Source organism: Aotus nancymaae, unplaced genomic scaffold, assembly GCF_030222135.1.
Source record: "Aotus nancymaae isolate 86718 unplaced genomic scaffold, 86718_ANA_hifiasm-v0.15.2.pri h1tg000002l, whole genome shotgun sequence".
NCBI classification, from domain to species: domain Eukaryota; kingdom Metazoa; phylum Chordata; class Mammalia; order Primates; family Aotidae; genus Aotus; species Aotus nancymaae.
Genome location: NW_026988413.1, coordinates 6,285,145 through 6,307,394, shown reverse-complemented (window position 1 = coordinate 6,307,394; position 22,250 = coordinate 6,285,145). Strand labels below are relative to the sequence as shown.

At 43.2% G+C, this 22,250-nt stretch overlaps 1 protein-coding gene and 1 pseudogene across 1 annotated transcript in view; one reads left to right on the top strand and one right to left on the bottom strand.

Moving 5' to 3' along the window:
- Positions 1-18,945, bottom strand: part of XRCC2 (X-ray repair cross complementing 2) — a 38,405-nt gene extending 19,460 nt beyond the window's left edge. Inside the window, exon 1 of the mRNA XM_012442779.3 lies at positions 18,835-18,945. Coding sequence (XP_012298202.1) covers positions 18,835-18,873 — 39 coding nt within the window. The 5' untranslated portion in view covers positions 18,874-18,945. The remainder of the gene's footprint in view (positions 1-18,834) is intronic.
- LOC105710421 (zinc finger protein 98-like) lies at positions 234-439 on the top strand (annotated as a pseudogene).
- Positions 18,946-22,250: the final 3,305 nt, after the last annotated feature.

Below are 22,250 nucleotides of genomic sequence, written 5' to 3'. Positions count from 1 at the left end.
TTCTGCACAGCAAAAGAAACAATCATTAGAGTGAGCCGGCAACCAAGAATGGGAAAAAATTTTTGCATGCTACCCATCTGACAAAGGGCTAATATCCAGAATCTAAAAACAATCAAAACAGGTCTTCGCTGTTCTGTGTCCTCTGCTCCTACAGGCCCAGCCTCTGTGGCCTTCTGACTTGGTGGTACTGGAGATCCACAGCTTAAGACGCCAGGACCCCCGGAAGCTTAGAAATGGGAGTGTTGACATTTAGGGATGTGGCCATAGAATACTGTCTGGAGGAGGGGCAATGCCTGGACACTGCACAGCAGAATTTATATAGGAATGTGATGTTAGAGAACTACAAAGACCTGGCCTTCCTGGGTATTGCTTCCTCTAAGCCACACCTGATCACCTGTCTGGAGTAAGGAAAAGAACCTTGGAATGTGAAGAGACATGAGCTGGTAGCTGAACCCCCAGACAGTCTCACTCTGTTGCCCAGGCTGGAGGGCAGTGGTGTGATCTCAGCTCACTGCAACCTCTGCTTCTCAGATTCAGGCAATTCTTCTGCCTCAGCCAAATAGTTACGATTACAGGTACCTACCACCCTGCCTGGCTAAGTTTTGTGTTTTTAGTAGAGACGGGGTTTCACCATGTTGGCCAGGCTGGTTTCGATCTCCTCACCTCAAGTATCTCCCTACCTCAGCCTCCCAAAGTTCTGGGATTACCGGCGTGAGCCAGTGCCCCTGGCCTAAATGTGTAAGTTTTAATGTCCCTTTTTGTCTCCTTGGAGTTTTGACTTCAAGTACATTTTATAAAATATGACAGTTTTTGACTTAAGGTGTAGCTTGCATAATATTATTTTGGTTTATTCTGCTCTCATTTGATTAATATTTGCATAAAATGTCTACTTCCGTCTTGCCCCTTTCAGTGTTTTTTTAATCACTAGATCTCAACTGACTTTTGTAGAAGAAAAAAGTTGGATGTTGGTTTTTAAGTTTTTAATAAATTTATTTACTGAAATTAAAGCATGCCTCTTGATTTGAAAGTGAATTATATATATTTTAATAATTTTCTGAAAAAGACTTGCTGTTATGTTTTTAAATATTTTATTTGATTTTTACAACTTTGTTTCTCATTTTTCTCCATCTTTGAGTCTTTAGATTTTCATATTGATATGCTTTTACTTATTTCTAATACACTTTCAAGTATCTATATAGATTTGTGTGTGTGTGTGTATGTGTGTGTGTGTGTGGGGGGGGGTATCTTGGGGGTTACATAAAACCTCTATAGGAAACAACAGTGTATTTTAATTTGGTACAAAATTAACTTCAGGTGAATAAAAATTTTTTTCCTCATTACATCTGCCCTGAAATTTGTCATTGATGTTGCTAATGATGTTTTACATTGTATATTTATTAACAGATGTTTATAATTTCTGTGCTTTTATTTTTCAAATTTTAGAGAATTTAGAATGTTTTCTGCACTATCACGATAATGCCACAGGTTCTATTTTTGTGTATATGCCTATCTTTCCCAGCACATAATGTATTTTTATCTGATTATGTGCTGTTTTCTTGAATCCTTTAATTTTCAGTTTAAGAAACTGTTTTCAGCATCTTTTATATGTACGGCATATGCAGTGCCAATATACTTTTTCAGGATTAGGTTGTTTCAGCAGGTTTTGTTTTTTTTTTTTGACAGAGTCTCACTCTGTCACTAGACTGGAGTGCAGTGGTGCAATCTCAGCTCACTGCAACCTCCACCTCCTTGGGTTTAAGTGATTCTCCCGCCTCAGCCTCCTGAGTGGCTGGAACTACAGGCACAGGCTACCACACTCCGCTAATTTTTGTATTTTTAGTAGAGACGGGGTTTCACCATGTTGGCCTGGCTTGTCTCAATCTCCTGACATCATGATTTGCCTGCCTCAGCCTCCCAAAGTGCTGTGATTACAGGTGTGAGCCACCACGCCTGGCCTGGAAGGTTTTTTCTTTCTACTTGGCAGGACAGATTTGATGATGATTATTATTCTCACTTGATAGCTTTTTTTTTTTTTAAATGACTTTGAATAAGTCACACGGTTTCTTTCTGGCCTACGAAATTTATGTTGACAATTCACTGGTTACATCATAAGACTGTGTTTGTAAATGACACATTACGTTTATCTTGCAGCTTCCAAGACTTTCTTCTTGTGATTTCTAAAAATGTGCTTATGTATGTATTGTTATAATTTGTGTGTATTCTGTTTGTTGAACTTCATTTTCACATCATTTTTCTTACTTTTATGATTCTCCAGTTATTTATTTTTTTAATTTTTACCTCCACAATTTAAAAAAATCTTTCAGATTTTTTTTTTTTTTTGAGACGGAGTTTCACTCTTGTTACCTAGGCTGGAGTGCAATGGCGCGATCTCAGCTCACCACAACCTCCACCTCCTGAGTTCAGGCAATTCTCCTGCCTCAGCCTCCTGAGTAGCTGGGATTAGAGACACGCGCCACCATGCCCAGCTAATTTTTTGTATTTTTAGTAGAGACGGGGTTTCACCATGTTGACCAGGATGGTCTCGATCTCTTGACCTCGTGATCCACTCGTCTCTGCCTCCCAAAGTGCTGGGATTACAGGCGTGAGCCACCACGCCCAGCTCAGATTTTTTTTTAATTATTATTTTTTGATTTTCTATAGTAGTCTGTGTTCCTGTTTCACTCATTAAATATTATTCAATTTAATATCAGTGTTTAAAATTAATGTGTACTTTATGGTTTCTTTCTGAAAATTATATAATATTTTTGATGAAATTATATTGCCCTGTTATGTATACATTGTAATCTTTGATCAACATTTGGACATTAAAAAAAAAATCTGTCACAATCTTTAAAATGTAGTTTTTTTTCTGACATTGTCTGAGAACAATTATCTTGACTAGAGATTCTGGGAGTCTCTCAAACATGTTTCTAGGATATGCCTTGTCTCAAATTTTGTGTTTAGTTCTTAATTAAAGAAGTTTCTGTTGTCTCCTCCTCCTCTTTTTTTTTTTTTTTTTTTTGAGACAAGAGTTTTGCTCCTGTCACCCAGGCTGGAGTGCAATGGCATGGTCTTAGCTCACTGCAGCCTCCACCTTCCAAGTTCAAGTGATTCTCCTGTCTCCGCCTCCCACATAGCTGGGATTACAGGCATGTATCTCCATGCTCAGTTAATTTTGTATTTTCAGTAGAGACAGGGTTTTACCATGTTGCCCAGGCTGGTCTCAAACTCCTGACATCAGGTGATCCATCCATCTTGGCCTCCTAAAGTGCTATGATTACTACTGTGAACCACCAAACTCAGTCTATTTATGTTTCTTCTAAATAACCAATAATCACTTGCTAAGACTGTTTCCTGTCTGTGATACCAGTCTTTCTGCTGCTGTAAAACTTACATTTTGTGTCAGCAGACTCAAACTGTCATTTGAAAGAATACCACTATTTATATTAGAACTTTATGTAATGAGAGACAGAAACTAGTGTCTGTAAAAGACCCTATTACCCAGAAATAAAGATGTATAAGGCAGTATTTTACTTGTCTTTTAAAAAAGAAACCAGGAGTTGGCAATTTATTTCTAAAGTCACTATGTTATATTGGGAAGCAGGAAAATCTGTGTTGGGTAAATGTAACAGACTTTTTCTTTGTTCTATGTGGCTCTTTGCATTGGGCTCACCTGGGGCATTGCATACACTTAATTTTTTACAATGTAATTTGGTCTGTATGTTTTTGTTACATCTATATGCCTGTGAAAAAATAAAGCCTGTAAAATTTTGCTATGCAAAAAAAAAAAGAATTAAAACAAATTTACTAGGAAAAAAAAACCCCATCAAAAAATGAGCAAAGGATATGAACACTTTCAAAAGAAGACATCTTTCCTTGATATGTACAGAATAAAAAAAATTAAAAGAAATAAAATTTTTTTTAAAAAAAGAAGACATTCACGTAGCCAACAAACATATGAAAAAATGCTCATCATCACTGGTCATTAAAGAAATGTAAATCAAAACCACACTGAGATACCATTTCACGCTAGTTAAAATGGCAATGATTAAATCTGGAGACAACAGATGCTGGAGAGGATGTGAAGACTTAGGAACACTTTTACACTGTTGGTGGGAGTGTAAATTAGTTCAACCATTGTGGAAGACAGTGTGGTGATTCCTCAAGGATCTAGAAATAGAAATACCATTTGACCCAGCAATCCCATTACTGGGTATATACTCAGAGGATTACAAATCGTTCTATTATAAAGACACATGCACACATATGTTCACTGTGGCACTGTTTACAATAGCAAAGACTTGGAACCAACCCAAATGCCCATCAATGATAGACTGGATAAAGAAAATGTGGCATATATACACCACGGAATACTATGCAGCCATTCAAAAGGATGAGTTCATGTCCTTTGCAGGGACATGGATAAAGCTGGAAACCATCATTCTCAGGAAACTGACACAAGAACAAAAAACCAAACACCGCATGTTCTCACTCATGAGTGGATGTTGAACAGTGAAAACATATGGACACAGGGAGGGGAACATCATACACTGGGATCTGTTGGGGGGTTGTGGGGAACAGAGTAGGGATAGCAGAGGGTGGGGGGATTGGGGAAGGATAACATTAGGAGAAATACCTAATATAGGTGACAGCGAGGGATGGATACAGCAAACCGCCATGGCATGTGTATACCTACGTAACAATCCTGCACAATCTGCACATGTACCCCAGAACCTAAAGTATAATTTAAAAAAATAAAAAATAGGCCGGGCGTGGTGGCTCAAGCCTGTAATCCCAGCACTTTGGGAGGCCAAGGCGGGTGGATCACAAGGTCAAGAGATCGAGACCATCCTGGTCAACATGGTGAAACCCCGTCTCTACTAATACAAAAAATTAGCTGGGCATGGTGGCGCGTGCCTGTAATCCCAGCTACTCAGGAGGCTGAGGCAGGAGAATTGCCTGAACCCAGGAGGCAGAGGTTGCGGTGAGCCGAGATCGCGCCATTGCACTCCAGCCTGGGTAACGAGTGAAACTCCGTCTCAAAAAATAAAAAATAAAAAAATAAAGCTTTTTTTCATAAAAATATGTATTATTTATGAAAATATTCAATGTGTATGTCACTGTACATGAATGTAAGAATTTTAAAATTTTAAATTTCTCCGTTTCATGGACACATATAACAAAAACAAAAGCTCTTTAGATTCTTCAATAATTTTTGAGACAGGGTCTTGCTGTCACCCAGGCTCACTACAACCTTGACCTCTTGGGCCCATGTGATCCTCCCATATCAGACTCCTGAGCAGCTGAGACCACAGGTGTGTGCCACCACACCCAGCTAATTTCTTTTACCTTTTGTAGAGACAGGGTCTCCCTGTTGTCCAGGCTGGTCTCAAACTCCTGGACTCAAGCAGTCCTCCCACCTTAGCCTCCCAAAGTGCTGGGATTACAAACATGAGCCACCATGCCCAGTGGAATCTCCAATTTTTAAATGTGTTATATAGTCCTAAGACTAAGAAGTGTAAGAACCACTGTGCTGCAAGATTGAAGGAGTATAACTCAAAGAAAAAAACAGAGAGACTTTCATGGACAAGATAGAGCACATGGAACGACGATCCAATATATTAAAAGGCACGTATATGAATGAGTAACATCCTCATTAGATTAACTTGGGAAGACACTCCAGTTGTTTACTCTTACTGTTATTGCTCAAAACACTCTAAAATCCTCACCCATGAGAATTCCTGGCAAAACAGTATTCAAGAAAGTATTACAATGTTATTGACAGAACTCTTTTGCGCAAAGATGATATCACTCCTCTTAGTTACCCACATGAATTAGGCAATCTACATCAGACTTTCCACTGTTATTTAGAAAATCAAATTTGTTTTCAAAGGATAAAAACTGTACACCATTGAGAATATCCAAAGCAATGTTTTACAATGTCAAAGCAAAGTATGCTGAATTATAGAGGGGTAAAAGAACCTCTCGGAAATAGGAAATAGATTTAAATTTACAAGTAATGGATAATTTTTTTTTTTTGAGATGGAGTTTTGCTCTTGTTGCCCAGTCTGGAGTGCAATGGCATGATCTTGGCTCACTGTAACCTCCACCTCCCGGATTTAAGCGGTTCTCCTGCCTCAGCTTCCAGAATAGCTGCGATTACAGGCATGTGCCACCACACCCAGGTAATTTTGCATTTTTAGTAGAGATGGAGTTTCTCCATGTTGGTCAGGCTGGTCTGGAACTCCCGACCTCAGGTGATATTAACCATTCAAAGGCTGGGCACGGTGGCTCATACCTGTAATCCCAGCACTTTGGGAGGCCAAGGTGGGTGGATCTCCTGAGGTCAGGAGTTCCAGACCAGCCTGGCCAACATGGTGAAACCCTGTATCTACTAAAAATACAAAAAATTAGCCAGGCATGGTGGTGAGCACCTATAATCCTAGCTACTTGGAAGGCTGAGGCAGGAGAATAGCTTGAACCTGGGAAGGGGAGGTTGTAGTGACCTGATAGCGCCACTGCACTCTAGCCGGGGTGACAGAGCGAGATTCCATCTCAAAAAAAAAAAAAGAAACTTCCAAACATAAGCAGAAGATACACTTGTGTCCCCCCTTATCTGCAGTTTCACTTCCTGTTTCAGTTATAGCCAACCACAGTTCATAACTACTAAACAGAAAATTCTAGAAATAAATACACAAGTTTTAAATCGCATGTCATTCTGAGTAGCATAATAAAATATCTCACCACCCCATTCTGTCCCACCTGGGACATGAATCATCCCTTTGTCCAGCATATCCATGCTGTATATACTACGTGTTTGTTACTGTATGGGAAAAACATAGTGTATGTAAGGTTTACTACTATCTTTGGTTTCAGCATCTACTGGGGGTCTTGGAACATATCCTCCATAGATAAGAAAAGATGTACTCCAAAATCTGACATAGGCCTATTATGGAAAATTAAAATTAATGATGTCCAGATTCAAGTAAAGAGTCAATAGAAGCAAGGTATGGTTAACCTGCAGTTTCAGAAGTGAAAAAAGAATTTAAGTGTCCAGGGTAAAGGGAACCCGAGTAAAGTTTGCTTGACATGACAGTTTAATCCTCTTAGGGAAGATTAACACATAGGCAATCAGAGCTTGGTGATGGTAGAGTAGCCATTATGACAAACTGATTCTCTTAATTCTCTAAGCAACCTTTCCAAGGCAAAATTTCCTAACTAGAAAAGAATACACAGTGGACACAACAATTTTAATCTATTTGACAGTTTCACTAATATTGTGAATCAATAGATTTGACATTTGGATTGTAAATCAGTATCTGCTAAGTTCTATTATTATAACAATAGCTACTAATAACAGTTATTTGAGCTTACTGTGGTATCAGCAGTACATTCTTTATATTATATCCTTCAATTGTTACATTAACCCTATTTGTTACTATTCTATTTTTCACATGAGAAAACTTTAAATGCCAGAGCCAGGATTTAATCAAGATCTGATTCTTAAAGCCTGGAATTTTTCTACTACGCTATACAACCTCAGTATCACTGAGACTAATCAAACGAGTGCAAGGACTAAACTGAGTTTTTGGACCTATTAAACTGAAGATCAGGTCAGGTGCAGTGGTTCACGCCTGTCATCCAAGCACTCTGAGAGGCTGAGGCAGGAGGAGTACTTGAGGCCAAGAGTTCAAGACCAGCCTGGGCAACATAGTGATATCCCATCGCTATAGAAAAATAAAATTTACAAACAGGAGGAAAACCATATCTGAGGTCCTGTCTGGGCAATTATCTGACTTCTTTTTTTTTTTTTTCTTTTTAAGACAGGAGTCTCGCTCTGTAGCCCAGGCTGGAGTGCAGTGGTACAATCTTGGCTCACTGCAGCCTCTGACTCCTGGGTCCCAGTTCAAGCAATTCTCCTGCCTCAGTCTCCCAAGTAGCTGGGATTACAGGCACATGCCACCATGCCCAGCTAATCTGTGTATGTTTGGTACGGATGGGGTTTCACCATGTTGGCCAGGCTGGTCCACCCACCTCAGCCTCCCAAAGTCTTGGGTTTACAGGTGTGAGCCACTGCACCTGACTATCTGACTTCTTTCAACCATTTCTTTAGCTGAAACTCAAACGCTAACAAGGTGTCCCAAATGTCTTTAGCAGCAGCAGCATTACTGGAACAAGCATGTAGTCTAAAAAAGGGATAATGCTCAGACATTTAATGGTAAACATTTTACGGAGTCTTAACTCTGTCACCCAGGCTGGAGTGCAGCGGTGCAATCTCAGCTCACTGCAACCTCCTGGGTTCAAGTGACTCTCCTGCCTTAGCCTCCTGAGTAGATGGGATTACAGGTGCCCACCACACCTGGCTATCTATTTTTAGTAGAGATGGGGTTTCACCATGTTGGCCAGGCTGGTCTTGAACTCCTGACCTCAAGTGATCTGCCTGCCTTGGCATCCCAAACTGCTGGGATTACAGACGTGAGCCACCATGCCCGGCTAGAGGTTCTTTATACTCCCGTTTCTTCTCTCAAGCGTGAGCCACCAAGCCTGGCCGAATACAATTCTTAATAGTTGTACTACTGATATGAAGAGGAAATTTCCTTCAAGTGAAAATGTATGTGTAACCTGGTAACAGAGGGAAAGCAGAGAGCAGGTGGAAAGAGTAGGAGGCAGAGAGCAGCAGTGATGTGAAGACGTGTGGGATCAATGTAAAGCTTGGCCCTTCTCACCACACTCCCTAGAATCGGAGGACTAATTCTCCTTCACATGTGAAATCAGACTTCTCTGCCACTTTGAAAATTCAGTTGTCCTTCAGGGCATGGTAGTGGCTCTTCAATAAAGCATTTGTCTAAATTTTATGGAAAAGAACTATTACTCAAATACTATACAGTTAAATGCCATTGTTTCAAAGTATATTCCCTGAAGGGCTGCTGCTTTTATAAATACTTTTAAAAAGCGATCATCCTGTAAGAGGAAAGGGAAAATAGAATAATACATAAAAAGTCAAGCAAAAGCCGGGGGCGGTGGCCCACGCCTGTAATCCTAGTACTTTGGGAGGCCGAAGTTGGTGGATCACCTGAGGTCAGGAGTTCAAGACCAGCCTGGCCATCATGGTGAAAACCCATCTTTAAGAAAAAAAAAAAAGTCAAGCAAAAGTTACATATACATGACTATTTAAGCAGCAACAATTTCTAAGAATTTGTAAGCACTAAATTTTTTTTTTTTTTTTTTTGAGATGCAGTCTAGCTCTGTCACCCAGGCTGGAGTGCAGTGGTGCAATCTCAGCTCACTGCAACCTCCTGGGTTCAAGCGACTCTCCTGCCTCAGCCTCCCGAGTAGCTGGGATTACAGGCACGCGCCTTGCCCAGCTAATTTTTGTATTAGTAGACACGAGGTTTCACCATGTTGGCCAGGATGGTCTCAATCTGTTGACCTTGTGGTCCGCCCACCTCGGCCTCCCAAAGTGCTAGGATTACAGGCATGAGCCACCACGCCCAGCTGTAAGCACTGAATTTTTTAAAAAGTTTTTTTCATGGACAGTTTATCATCTGACTGTAGTACTAAATTTTAAACTTAAGAAGTTTCCCATATTATTAATTCCATTAAATGAATGCTTAAGATTAGAAAATTTTATCAGACTGTGCTTCAAAATTTCACTTAAGGCATAAAAATAATCTATATACCAGATCATAGCAAGAGGCAGGAAAGCACAAAATCAAAACTGCAGCTTTCTGATGGTGAAACACGCATTACCCCTTTTGTATGGGAAGAACTATGCCGGAAAAACACTTCTGGTATCTTCTCCGATCCTTTCCTTCTCTCTTCTTCCAGGAGAGACATTGTTCTATGGGTAATTTTAAGAGCAGAAACTAGACATGTCTGTCCCTTCCTCAGACAGCTTGCTTGCAGGAAGCACACATTTCCCTGTGTTCCTTCAGGCCCTAAGTTTGAAGGAATCAGGCCCTTAAGAGTCCTGAGGAGAGGAAATACTTTATGGTGACACGTGATCAACTGTGAGGTCCAGTATGAGGACACAAAAATGAGTGCTGCACTGGCAACTGGTCGCACATAACCTTGATGGGAGCACTTCAGTGAACAGGGTGGAGAGGGAAGCCAGAACACAGTGGGAAGGTTACCATAAGAGAAGGAAGTGGAGGCAGAGAGCACAACTCATGGCTGTGATGAGGGTACAGAACTGGGGCTGGCGGGGGGAGTGTGGTGGAGAGGGAGGTCTTTTGTTTGTTTTGTTTTCATTGTTTTAGGTTGGGATATTGATGAAAAAGACTGGGAGAAATTATGCAGAAGGCAGAGAAAAATGATGGAAGGGGGAAGAACGACAGGTGTGATGCCCTTGAAGCAGCGGCATGGGATGGATGGAATGTATCTAACAAGTGCAGAAGTTGCCCTTTCTTAGGAGCAAAAATTATTAGTCTATTATTTATTTATTTTTATCTTTCTTTTGGCCCAAGAAAAAATTATCATTCTATTTTAGGAGAAGGAAATTCTGAAAAACAAATCAGTATGTTATTAATATAGATTTGATGAAAAAGCAGGAATTACCATATTAATATGTGATAAAGTAGACTTCTAAGCAATAAAATTACTAGAGACAATGAGGCACATTACAAAATGATTGAAGTATCAATCCACCAGGAAGACACTGCAATCCTAAGTGAGTAAATTTAACAGCGCCCTCAAAATACACGAAGCAAAATTAATAGAGCTGAAAAGAGAAACCGATACATCCATTTGCCTTTAGAACTTCAACACCCACCTCTCAACAACTGATAGAACTACTAGACAGAAACCCAGCAACGATACAGAAGATGCAAACACCACACTCAAATGGCAAGCTCTAATTCACATGTTAAGAAGACTCCTCCTGACAGCAGCAGAACACCCAATTTTTTCAAGTGCCCATGGAACATTCAAGACAGACCATATCCTGAGCTGTAAAACAAACTTCAAGAAATTTAGGGCCGGGCACGGTGGCTCACGCCTGTAATCCCAGGCTTTGGGAGGCCAAGGCAGGTGGATCACCTGAGGTCAGGAGTTTGAGACCAGCCTGGGCAACACGGTGAAACCTCGTCTCTATCAAAATACAAAAAAAAAATTAGCCAGGCAAGGCATCGTGCGCCTGAAGTCCCAGCTACTCAGGAGGCTGAAGCAGGAGAATGGCTTAAACCCAGGAGGCTGAGGTTGCAGTGAGCTGAGATCGTGCCACTGCACTCCAGCCTGCGCGACAGAGCGAGACTCCATCTTCAAAAAATAAAAAAAGTTAAAAAAAAAAAAAAAAGAAACTTAGAACTGAAGGCTGGGCGCAGTGGCTCACACCTGTAATCCCAGCAGTTTGGGAGACTGAGACAGGTGGATCACAAGGTAAGGGGATTGAGACCAGCCTGGCCAACATGGTGAAACCCTGCCTACTAAAAACACAAAAATAGGCTGGACACAGTGGCTCACGCCTATAATCCCAGCACTTTGGGAGGCCAAGGCGGGTGGATCACGAGGTCAAGAGATCGAGACCATCCTGGTCAACATGGTGAAACCCCGTCTCTACTAAAAATACAAAAATTAGCTGGGCGTGGTGGCACGCGCCTGTAGTCCCAGCTACTCGGGAAGCTGAGGCAGGAGAATTGCTTGAACCCAGGAGGCGGAGGTTGCGGTGAGCCGAGATCGCGCCATTGCACTCCAGCCTGGGTAACAAGAGCGAAACTCCATCTCATAAAAACAAAAAATAAAAAAATAAGCTGGGTGTGGTGATGCATGCCTGTGTCCCAGCTACTCGGGAGGCTAAGGCAGGAGAATCGCTTGAACCCAAGAGAACAGAGCGAGACTCTCTCAAAAAACAAACAAACAAATTTAGAACTGAAGGCCGGGCGCGGTGGCTCACGCCTTAATCCCAGCACTTTGGGAGGCTGAGGCAGGAGGATCACCTGAGGTCAGGAGTTTGAGACCAGCCTGGCTGACACAGAGAAATCTGATCTCTTACAAAACTTATCTGGGCATGGTGGTGCACATGCCTGTAGTCTCAGCTACTCGGGAGGCTAAGGCCGAGATCGGCCTGGCGGTAGATCGAGACTCAGTCTCCAAATAAATAAATAAACAAACAAACAGGGTAAAGGAGTCAGGGCTGAGAGGAGGAGGGTTGCTCTATACTGGATGAGCAGGAAAGGCTTCTCCTGTTTGTTGATATCTGAATGGAAACTAAGAAGCACATGAGGAAGTAAGCCATGTGAATTTCTGAGGGGAGCACAATCGAGGCAGAATGTCCAGGAAGCACAAACGGCTCTGACATGGAACCATGTTTGGCATATTCAAGGGACATGTCTGGAGAAGACTGGGGGAGCAGGAGATGAGAACAAAAGAGCAGAAGACTGAAACAAAGGGTATGGGTGGGGCTACAGGGCAACTCCTGTACCCATGGAGGAGAGGATAAGGACTCTGGATTTTACTGTAAACAATATGGGAGCCTCTGGGAAGCTTTCCAGCAGTAGAGTCAGCTTATGTTTAAAATGAATCACTGGATATTCTGTAGAAAATAGCCTGGGGTAAGTGTGGAAAGGCTGGAAGCAGAGACCATTTAGGTTACTGCAATAAGAGGTGCTTGGCGACAACAGCAGGAATGATGGACAAGCAGGAATGACAGTTGCTGTAAAGACAGCGGAAAGTGGTCAAATTCACCATGTATACTGAACGTACAAGAGACAGAATTTGCTTAGGAATCAAGTGCACTGACAGGATATGGGAGAACAAGCAAAGTCAAGGAGGACTCCAAGGTGTCTGGCTTATGCACCAGGTAGAATGACTCAAGACTTCGGTTTGAGACACATTAAGTTTTTGAGCCCCATTTTTAAATTTTGAAAAATTTGGATGGTTGTGGTGGCTCACACCTGTAATCTCAACACATTGGGAGGTGGAGGCAGGCAAATCGACGTCAGGAGTTCAAGACCAGCCTGCCCAACATGGTGAAACCCCGACTCTACTAAAAATACAAAAATTGGCCAGGTGTCGGGGCTCACGCCTGTAATCCCAGCACTTTGGGAGGCTGAGGCAGGCGAATCACCTGAGGTTGGGAGTTCGAGACCAGCATGACCAACATGGAGAAACCCCATCTCTACTAAAAATACAAAATTAGCCAGGTGTAGTGGCACATGCCTATAATCCCAGCTACTCGGGAGGCTGAGGCAGGAGAATCATTTGAACCCGGGAGGAGACAGCTGCAGTGAGCCAAGATTGCGCCATTGCACTCCAGCCTGGGCAACAAGAATGAAACTCTGTTTCAAAAAATAAAAAAAAACAAATTAGCTGGGCGTGGTGGCGGGTGCCTGTACTCCCAGCTACTCGGGGAGGCTGAGGCAGAAGAATGGCTTGAAATAGGAAGGTAGAAGTTGCAGTAAGCTGAGATCACGCCACTGCATTCCAGCCTGGGTGACAGAGTGAGACTCTATATCAAAAAAAAAAAAAAAAAAAAAAATTTCAAACATTTGGCTGGGGGCCATGGCTAACACCTGTAATCCCAGCACTTTGGGAAGCTGAGGAGGGCAGATCATGAGGTCAAGAGATGGAGACGATCCTGGCCAACGTGGTGAAAAAACCTACAGAGAAAGTTTAAGAATAGTACAGTGAACACCCAATACCTTCACCTAGATCCACCAATTGCTAACATTTTGCCAAATTTGCGTTAACTTTTTCTTTTGCAGAACAATTTCTCCTCATATACTTTTGTATCTCCCAAGCAAAAAGATATTCCTAGCAAAGAAACAAAAACAAAAAATAAAACCAAAATAAACTCAAAAAAGAGAAAAACGGTATTCTTCTGCATAATCACATTACAATCACAATCATAAATTTAACATTGATACATACAATACTCTTCTCTAATATATAAACTCTTTAGTGTATTTTCCTTGGATCTAGATGCAATTGAAGATTTATCCTGAATCGTGTTAAATCTGGGATGCCTATTAAACATATACATGGTCTGTCAAGATGACAGAACATGAGTCTGGAATTCTGGAAGAAGGTTGGATGTTTTGTAGTGAGAAAGCGAATTACTAGGGAAATACAGTTAGACTGGATGCCCTTTTAAGATTGACGATTATACATTTAAAATGGAGCCAGGCGCAGTGGCTCACACCTGTAATCCCAGCACTTTGGGAGGCCAAGGGAGGTAGATCACTTGAGCCCAGGAGTTGAGACCAGCTTGGGCAACATGGCAAAACACCATCACTACAAAAAATACAAAGATTAGCCAGGTATGGTAGTGTGTCCCTGCAGTCCCAGCTACTCGGGAGGCTGAGGTGGGAAAATCACATGAGCCGGGACATCAAGGCTGCAGGGAGCTATAATAGTGCCACTGCCATCCAGCCTGGGTGACAGAGTGAGACCCTTTCTCAAAAAAATGAAAATAAATATATAAATTTAAAATCAGCCTAGTTGTGATTTTCTCTAGTAATATTCAGCTGAGTGGAAGTAGACAGTTGGGTTTCACCATGGTTAGGTAAATAGGTTAGAAGCGTTAAGAGGCAAGTAATTTGGCCGGGCGTGGTGGCTCAAGCCTGTAATCCCAGCACTTTGGGAGGCCGAGGCGGGTGGATCACGAGGTCGAGAGATCGAGACCATCCTGGTCAACATGGTGAAACCCCGTCTCTATTAATACAAAAAAATTAGCTGGGCACGGTGGCGCGTGCCTGTAATCCCAGCTACTCAGGAGGCTGAGGCAGGAGAATTGCCTGAACCCAGGAGGCGGAGGTTGCGGTGAGCCGAGATCGCGCCATTGCACTCCAGCCTGGGTAACAAGAGCGAGACTCCGTCTCAAAAAAAAAAAAAAGAGGCAAGTAATTTGATGACAATTATAATGGAATAATTGTAATGAAGGAACATGGAGGGGTAAAAAGGAAGCAAAGATAAAAGGTGATAAGCATTATTCTAAAAGACTGTGATTATACAACACCAATTATTATTTTCAAAGAAATATTAAATATTTATCTTATGTAATATTTGCCTCTAGCAAAAAGATCACCCTGTAGCTTTTCTTTTTAAGAAAACCAGGCCAGCACAGTGGCTCATGCCTGTAATCCCAGCACTTTGGGAGGCGGAGGCTGGAGGATCACCTGAGGTCGGGAGTTCAAGACCAGCCTGACCAACATGGAGAAACCCCATCTCTACTAAAAATACAAAAATTAGCCAGGTGTGGTGGTGCATGCCAGGTACTCAGGAGGCTGAGGCAGGAGAATCATTTGAACCTGGGAGATGGAGGTTGCGGTGAGCCCAGATCGCAGTATTGTACTCCAGCCTGGGCAACAAGAGCAAAACTCCATCTCAAAAAAAACAAAAAAAGGAAAACCAATCATTGTTATCAGTAAAAATTTAAGTTTACTAGGCAGACACTGTGTTTAGTCCAAAGGATACAAAGAAGTATATGAATCCACTTCCTTAAGGTAGAACTGTAAAGGAACGGAGAAATTGGTCTACCATCCTCATTTCACAAAGGTATGACAAAGGTTAAATGAAATCCAAAATCACAACGCTTGCCCCTAGCACAACCAAGGTTTCTGAATTTCCAGTCCAGCATTCTCTGAATCTAAGCCTCCAAAATATGTCATTAGAAAATTCCTGGAAGAATGTACAAATATTCACAGGGCTATTCTTGGGAAATGATAATGAGACTGGAGACATTTCCTACTTTTCACTTTAGTGCTATTGGAATTTTCTGCCATGTACATCAACTGCTTTAATAATAAATATAATGGGGTTAGTTTTTTAAAGAAAGCATGGTATCCTGTGCATAGCAACCAAAACTGAACAGACACTTCCAATTTTTTACTATTTTTAAACGCAAGGCATATTAGCATTCTTGAAAAAATGCAAAGTACACCATTTTTTAACAACTATAAGCAAATGAGGCCATTTGGTAGATGATACTAAAATACTGCCCAAATCACTGAATCGTTTCTCACAATCTCAGTGAGATTTAGAAGTAAAAATTCCACTGCTACTGTGCAAAGACAAGGTAAAAATGGATTGTTCTATTCTAAACTGTAGTCAAATGCTTGTCTTTTTAAAATCAAGATCACATATGTTTTCCACTCTCCACCTGGCTTATCATAAACTTCATCCTTAGAATCTGCTAAAAAAAATATTTTTTGTTTGCTTTTTGAGATGGAGTCTTGCTCTGTCACTCAGGCTGGAGTGCAGTGGCATGATGTCAGCTCACTGAAACCTCTGCCTCCCAGGTTCAAGCGATTCTCCTCCCTCAGTCTCCTAAGTAGCCGGGATTACAGGCGCCCACTACCATGCCTGGCTAATTTTCTTTATTTTTAGTAGACAGAGGGTTTCACCATGTTGACCAGGCTGGTCTTGAACTCCTGACCTTAAATGATCCGCCTGCCTCGGCCTCTCAAAGTGCTAGGATTATGGGAGTGAGCCACCATGCCCGACCTAAAAAAATATTCTTACAACTTTGACCCCGTATGAAATGTCTTTTCCCTGCTACTCACAAGAAAGGTTAACTAATTTATTAGGTTCTAATTCTAGTGAATTAAAATTTTAAAGTAGGCAGGGAGCAGTGGCTCACACCTGTAATCCCCAGCACTTTGGGAGGCCAAGGCAGGTGGATCACAAGGTCAGGAATTCAAGACCAGCCTGGCCAACACAGTGAAACCCCATCTCTACTAAACAAACAAACAAACAAACAAACAAACAAAAATTAGCCAGGCGTGGTGATGCGCACCTGTAGTCCCAGCTACTCAGGAGGCTGAGGCAGGAGAATTGCTTGAACCCGGGAGGCGGAGGTGGCAGTGAGCCGAGATCACACCACTGCACTCCAGCCTGGGCAACAGAGCAAGACTCTGTCTCAAAAAAAATTAAAGTAGGTTATTTCAGTTTCTTGGGTTAGCTTATGACTTCAGATATATTCCTCAACACGATGCCTCCAAGTAACCTCAAAGTAGATGAATGTCCAAAGAAGCTAGCATTCAAACAAATTTGACAGCGGCCATATAATTCCCCAAGACACTTAAAGGGAAAGAGGCTGGCTTAACTGGCTTTGTTAATACAAGGAAAATAGAGCAGCGCCAATTCCCTAGCTTCCTATTTTCCATTCCACCCCACTCTACTCCAGAGTAATATGAGCCAGGCTCAGGATTGCCACACAGACAAGGGAGGCAAAGGACATGATGTTAAATTCTTTGCTCCGTGATGTGACTGTGCTAGATTCCCATTTTTTGGATGCTAGGCTTGTTCTGACTGCAAAAATCATCGGACCTTAACCTGGGTTTCAAATAATCATTTAAATATAAGGTTTTGGTGGGGAGCCGTGGCTCACGCCTGTAATTCCAGCATTTTGGGAGGCTGAGGCAGGTGGATCACCTGAGGTCAGGAGTTCGAGACTAGCCTGGCCAACACGGCGAAACCCTGTCTCTACTAAAATTACAAATACTAGCCAAGTGAGGTGGCACGTACCTGTAATCCTAGCTATTTGGGAGGGTGAGACAGGATAATCTCTTGAACCCGGGAGGCAGAAGTTGCAGTGAGTTGAGATAGCACCACTGTACTCCAGACTGGGTGACAGAGTGAGATTTCATCTCAAAAAAAAAAAAATATATATATATATGTTTTAATATATATTATACACTATGTATTGTATATATTATATGTATTTCTAAATACATATATGGTTTTAACTGTAGCCATTCTTATACTACAGTGGCTCTCCTCTTTAGGAACAGGGATCGTCAAACTACGGCAGCAGGCCAAATCCAAACCACAAAGCTTTATTGGAACACTGCCATGTGCCTTTGTTTATTATCTATGACTGCATTCCCATTACAACAGCAGAGTTGAGTGGTTGTGACAGAAATGGCATGGCCTGCAAAGCCTAAATATTTACTACACGGCCCTCCACAAAATAGTTTGCTGACTCTTTTGAGATTGCTTCCTCTCTCTCATCTGCGTCAAAGATCCTGCATACCCTGCCTATTGCTCAGCGCTGACTTCCCAACCTGCTGCCCCTCACTCACTCGGTTTGTTCCAATCTTACAGAACTCCTTGCAGTTCCCTAAATAAGCCATGCTCTTGCTTAATTCGGAGCCCATGTACTCCCAACTGTCTCTGCTTTGAATGTCATCCTCTCCTTACCAAACCACCTCAGTGGTCCTTGAAACTTCACTCATCTCCCCCTGCGTCTTCCATGACGCTTGCCACTCTAACGGACATAAACTTTTGTGCATATACTGTAATTCTTACAGCGGCCGCCCTTACTAGTTCTTCAACAGCACAACTTATGTCTTTTGTTGCTTACTCCTATCCCTTAACCCGTAGCTGATACCCAGTAAGCGCTGGACACTTGGTTCAATTCTTGAGGGGCATCCAAAGGCTATGTGTGGCTCTGGAGCTACTCGGGCTGGAAACGCACAGTGGGGTGGCGAGGGCCAGATGCACTAAGCAGACACATGTGGGCGACAGGGAGGTGAAGCAACCTCCTCAAACACCACCTATTCCAGAAACGCTCCAAATGCTCCAACGGGCGACCCGCCCTTTTCTAGCTTTTCTTGCATAGCTTGCCATCTCCAACGGTAGACTTCCTCCATCTCCGCTCGGTCCTCCCACTTAGGAGGACTCCAGGCTGCCCAGGGGCGGACCTCTGGGACCCAGGTGAGAGGCGGCGGAGGGTGCCGGCATCGCCGGCCTCCAGGCCGAGCGCCCGGTCCCCCGGTCCCCGTCCGGCCAGGCCAAGCCGCCCCAAGTCTCCCAGCCCCCCGGGTTCCCTCGATTCCCCTCGCCCACCGGCGGCCTCGTTCCCATCTCCCTCGCTCCCCACCCGGCGGCTCTCACCTCGGTCCCAGACTCAGCCCTGTGGAAGTCACTACACATCGCCCCGTAGGCTCGGCGCACCAGGAACTCAACTTTCCCGCCACCAACGCCATTCACCGACGGCGCGGACGCTACGACCAGTCAAACCCGCCCACCCGCGCGCGTGCGCACTGAGACAGGCCGCGGACGCCAAGGCGGGAGCATGCGCAATGGGGTGTGCGGGCACCTACCCTCGCCAGCTCTCGTGACGTCAGACTCCCGCGTACCCCGCGGCGCTCTCCGGCGTCTCCTTGGAGACTGGGCAGGAGTGGCGGTGAGGGGACAATTGATGCCTTTCTTCTCTGTCGTAAACTTCGGTTCATTGCTATTACATTAGGTAAAACTGGCCTTACGTACTTAGTTTGTTTACCCATTAAAATACATATACTGCACAAGCAGGCCTTTTTGTCCGTTCTCTGGTGTGATTCATGGTTAATTCTGAAAAAAAAGATGAAAGTATACTAAATTTAAAAGAATTTTTTAAATATACCGAGACTGTGGATTTATCAAGTTGCTTTTTTTTTTTTTTTTTGAGACGGAGATTTGCTCTGTCACTCAAGCTGGGGTGCAGTGGCGCTATCTCCGCTCACTGCAACCTCCGCCTCCCAGGTTCAAGCGATTCCCCTGCCTCAGCCTCCAGAGGAACCAGGACTACAGGCGCCTGCGAAATGCCTTATTTTTGTATTTTTGGTAGAGACGGGGTTTCACCGTGTTAGCCAGGATGGTCTCCATCTTCTGACCTTGTGATCCGCCCGCCTCCGCCTCCCAAAGTGCTGGGATTACAGGCGTGAGTCACCGCGCCCGGCCTATCAAGTTGCTTTTTGAGGTAGCCAAGAGGATCACTTGAGGTCAAGAGTTTGAGACCAGCCTGGCCAATATGGTGAAACCCCGTCTCTACTAAATATACAAAAGTTAGCCGGGCCGGTGGTCAGCACCTGCAATCCCAGGTACTCAGGAGGCTGGCAGGAGAATCGCTTGAACCCGGGAGGCGGAGGTTGCAGTGAGCTGAGATCACCCCACTGCACTCCAGCCTGGGCAACAAGAGGGAAACTCTGTCTTAAAAAGTTTTGAGTGAGCAAAGTGAAAGCTCAGGGAAGGGAAAAAGTAATTATATATATATATTTTTTGAGATGGAGTCTCATTCTCTCACTCAGACTGGAGTCCAGTGGCACGATCTCGGCTCTGCAAACTCTGCCTACCAGGTTCAAGCGATTCTCCTGCTCAGCCTCCCTAGTAGCTGGGATTACAGGCATCTGCCACCATGCTCGGCTAATTTTTTTGTATTTTTAGTAGAGGCAGGTTTTCTCCATGTTGGCCAGGCTGTTCTCAAAATCCTGACCTCAGGTGATACTCCTGCCTCAGCCTCCCAAAGTTCTGGGATTATGGGCATGAGCCACTGCGCCCAGCCAGTAATTATAATTAAGAAAGGGAGAAAGATTCAAAATAGATGAATATGTCTTTCATCTGACCTAAAGACCTTTGTACTGTTTATTTATTGTTGGCAGCTTCTACCTTTCAGCTTTAAGCAATTCTCAGGCCTCAGCCTCCAGCATATCTGGGATTACAAGTGCATGCCACCATGCCCGGCTAATTTTTGTATTTTTGGTAGAGAAAGGGGTTTCACTATGTTGGCCAGGCTGGTCTCGAACTCCTGACCTCAAGTGATCCATCTACCTCACCCTCCCAAATTGCTGGGATTACAGGTGAGAGCCATCGTGCCCAGACTTGTTAAACTTTCTTGATAAAGGTTTAGATCTTAGTTTTAGGATTTGAAGAACTAAAAATTTAGAGCTGGCAATGATAATGTCCATCTTTGGGCTTTAAGAGATAAAAATTTGGGCCGGGCACAGTGGCTCAGGCCTGGAGTCCCAGAACTTTGGGAGGCCGAGGTGGACTGATTACTTGAAGTCAGGAGTTCAAGACCAGCCTGGCCAACGTGGTGAAACCCTGTCTCTACTAAAAATACAACAATTAGCCAGGTGTGGTGGCACACGCCTGTAATTCCAGCTACTCGGGAGGCTGAGACAGGAGGATCACTTGAACCTGGGAGGCAGAGGTTGCAGTGAGTCAAGATCACACCACCACACTCCAGCCTGGGTGACAGAACAAGACTGTCTCAAAAAAAAAAAAGCACTAGGAAAGAGCATGAACCAATAAAATATTTCTCATGGGTAACACTAAAGTTGCTCATTTTGTAAATTAGAATAGTTTTGGTTGCAAGTCACAGAAAACCCAAGTCTTCTTTACTGAAACAATAAACGGGCTTTACCGGGTGACATCACTAGAAGTCCAAAGGCAAGACAGGCTTTAAGGTTAGTTTAATGCAGAGGCTTGATTAGGCACCCAAGTATCTAATTTCTTTTCACTTGTCAGATTCATATTCTCTACCTTGGCCTCTTCTCTACGTAGGGCAGCGGGTCCACATGTGGAACATTAACAAGCGTCAGGGAATGAGATTGGTCTGGTTATCTTAGGCCTGAGCCATGTGCCCATGTCTATCCCGAGTAGAGACAAATTCTTTGAAAGCATATGGGCTCTGTGGAAGGGTGTGGAAAACAGTAAATGGCAGTAACAACAAATCGTGAATCGTTAGCAAGAGGAGTGGGAGTGGATGCTTGGGAGGCCACCTCTGTCGTCTTTCTCTTTTCTCCCTTTCTCATGTTGCTGAACCACTATCTTCATTACACCCTCCGTGATGAGGATATGTGTCCACCAAACCACATATGTGGGTCAACCCCTGCATCCATTCCATGCACTTCCATACAAAGTAAATACTTCCTTACATGGTAAATCAATATTTGAGAAAGAAGGCTTTACAATTGAATAGCTGCTCTAGGCTAAATTGTTTTGCGGTCTCCACACTGTTCCTAATGAAGACAGCACGTCAGCTGAACTAGCTTAGTCCATTAAGTGCGCACCTGTCCGTGTGAGCCATCTTGCACAACATGGTTTTGAAATTACTTCAGTCGTAACGCTCTGGAAACATCACTTCTTGTTTAAAAGGATACTTGAAGCACTCTCACAAATTGCTGGTAGTCATGAAGACATACGGTCTTTTTGGATAGGAATTTGGCAATATCATTTAAAAAAAATTAATAGAGACAGGGTTTCACCACGTTGCCTAGGCTGGTTTCCAACTCCCGGGCTCAAGTGATCCTACTGCCTCAGTCTTCTAAAGTGCTGGGATTACAGACCTGAGCCACCGCACCTGGCTGAATTTGGCAATATCTAACCAAATGACGCATGTATTAACTTTCTGACTGAGCAGTCCTAATTCTAGGATTTAGCTTGAAGTCATACTTCCAACATTGCAAAAACATATATGCAAAAAAGCATATTGCAACATGGTTTGTAATTGCAAAAGCCTGACCTAAATGCTTATACATAGGAAAGTGGTT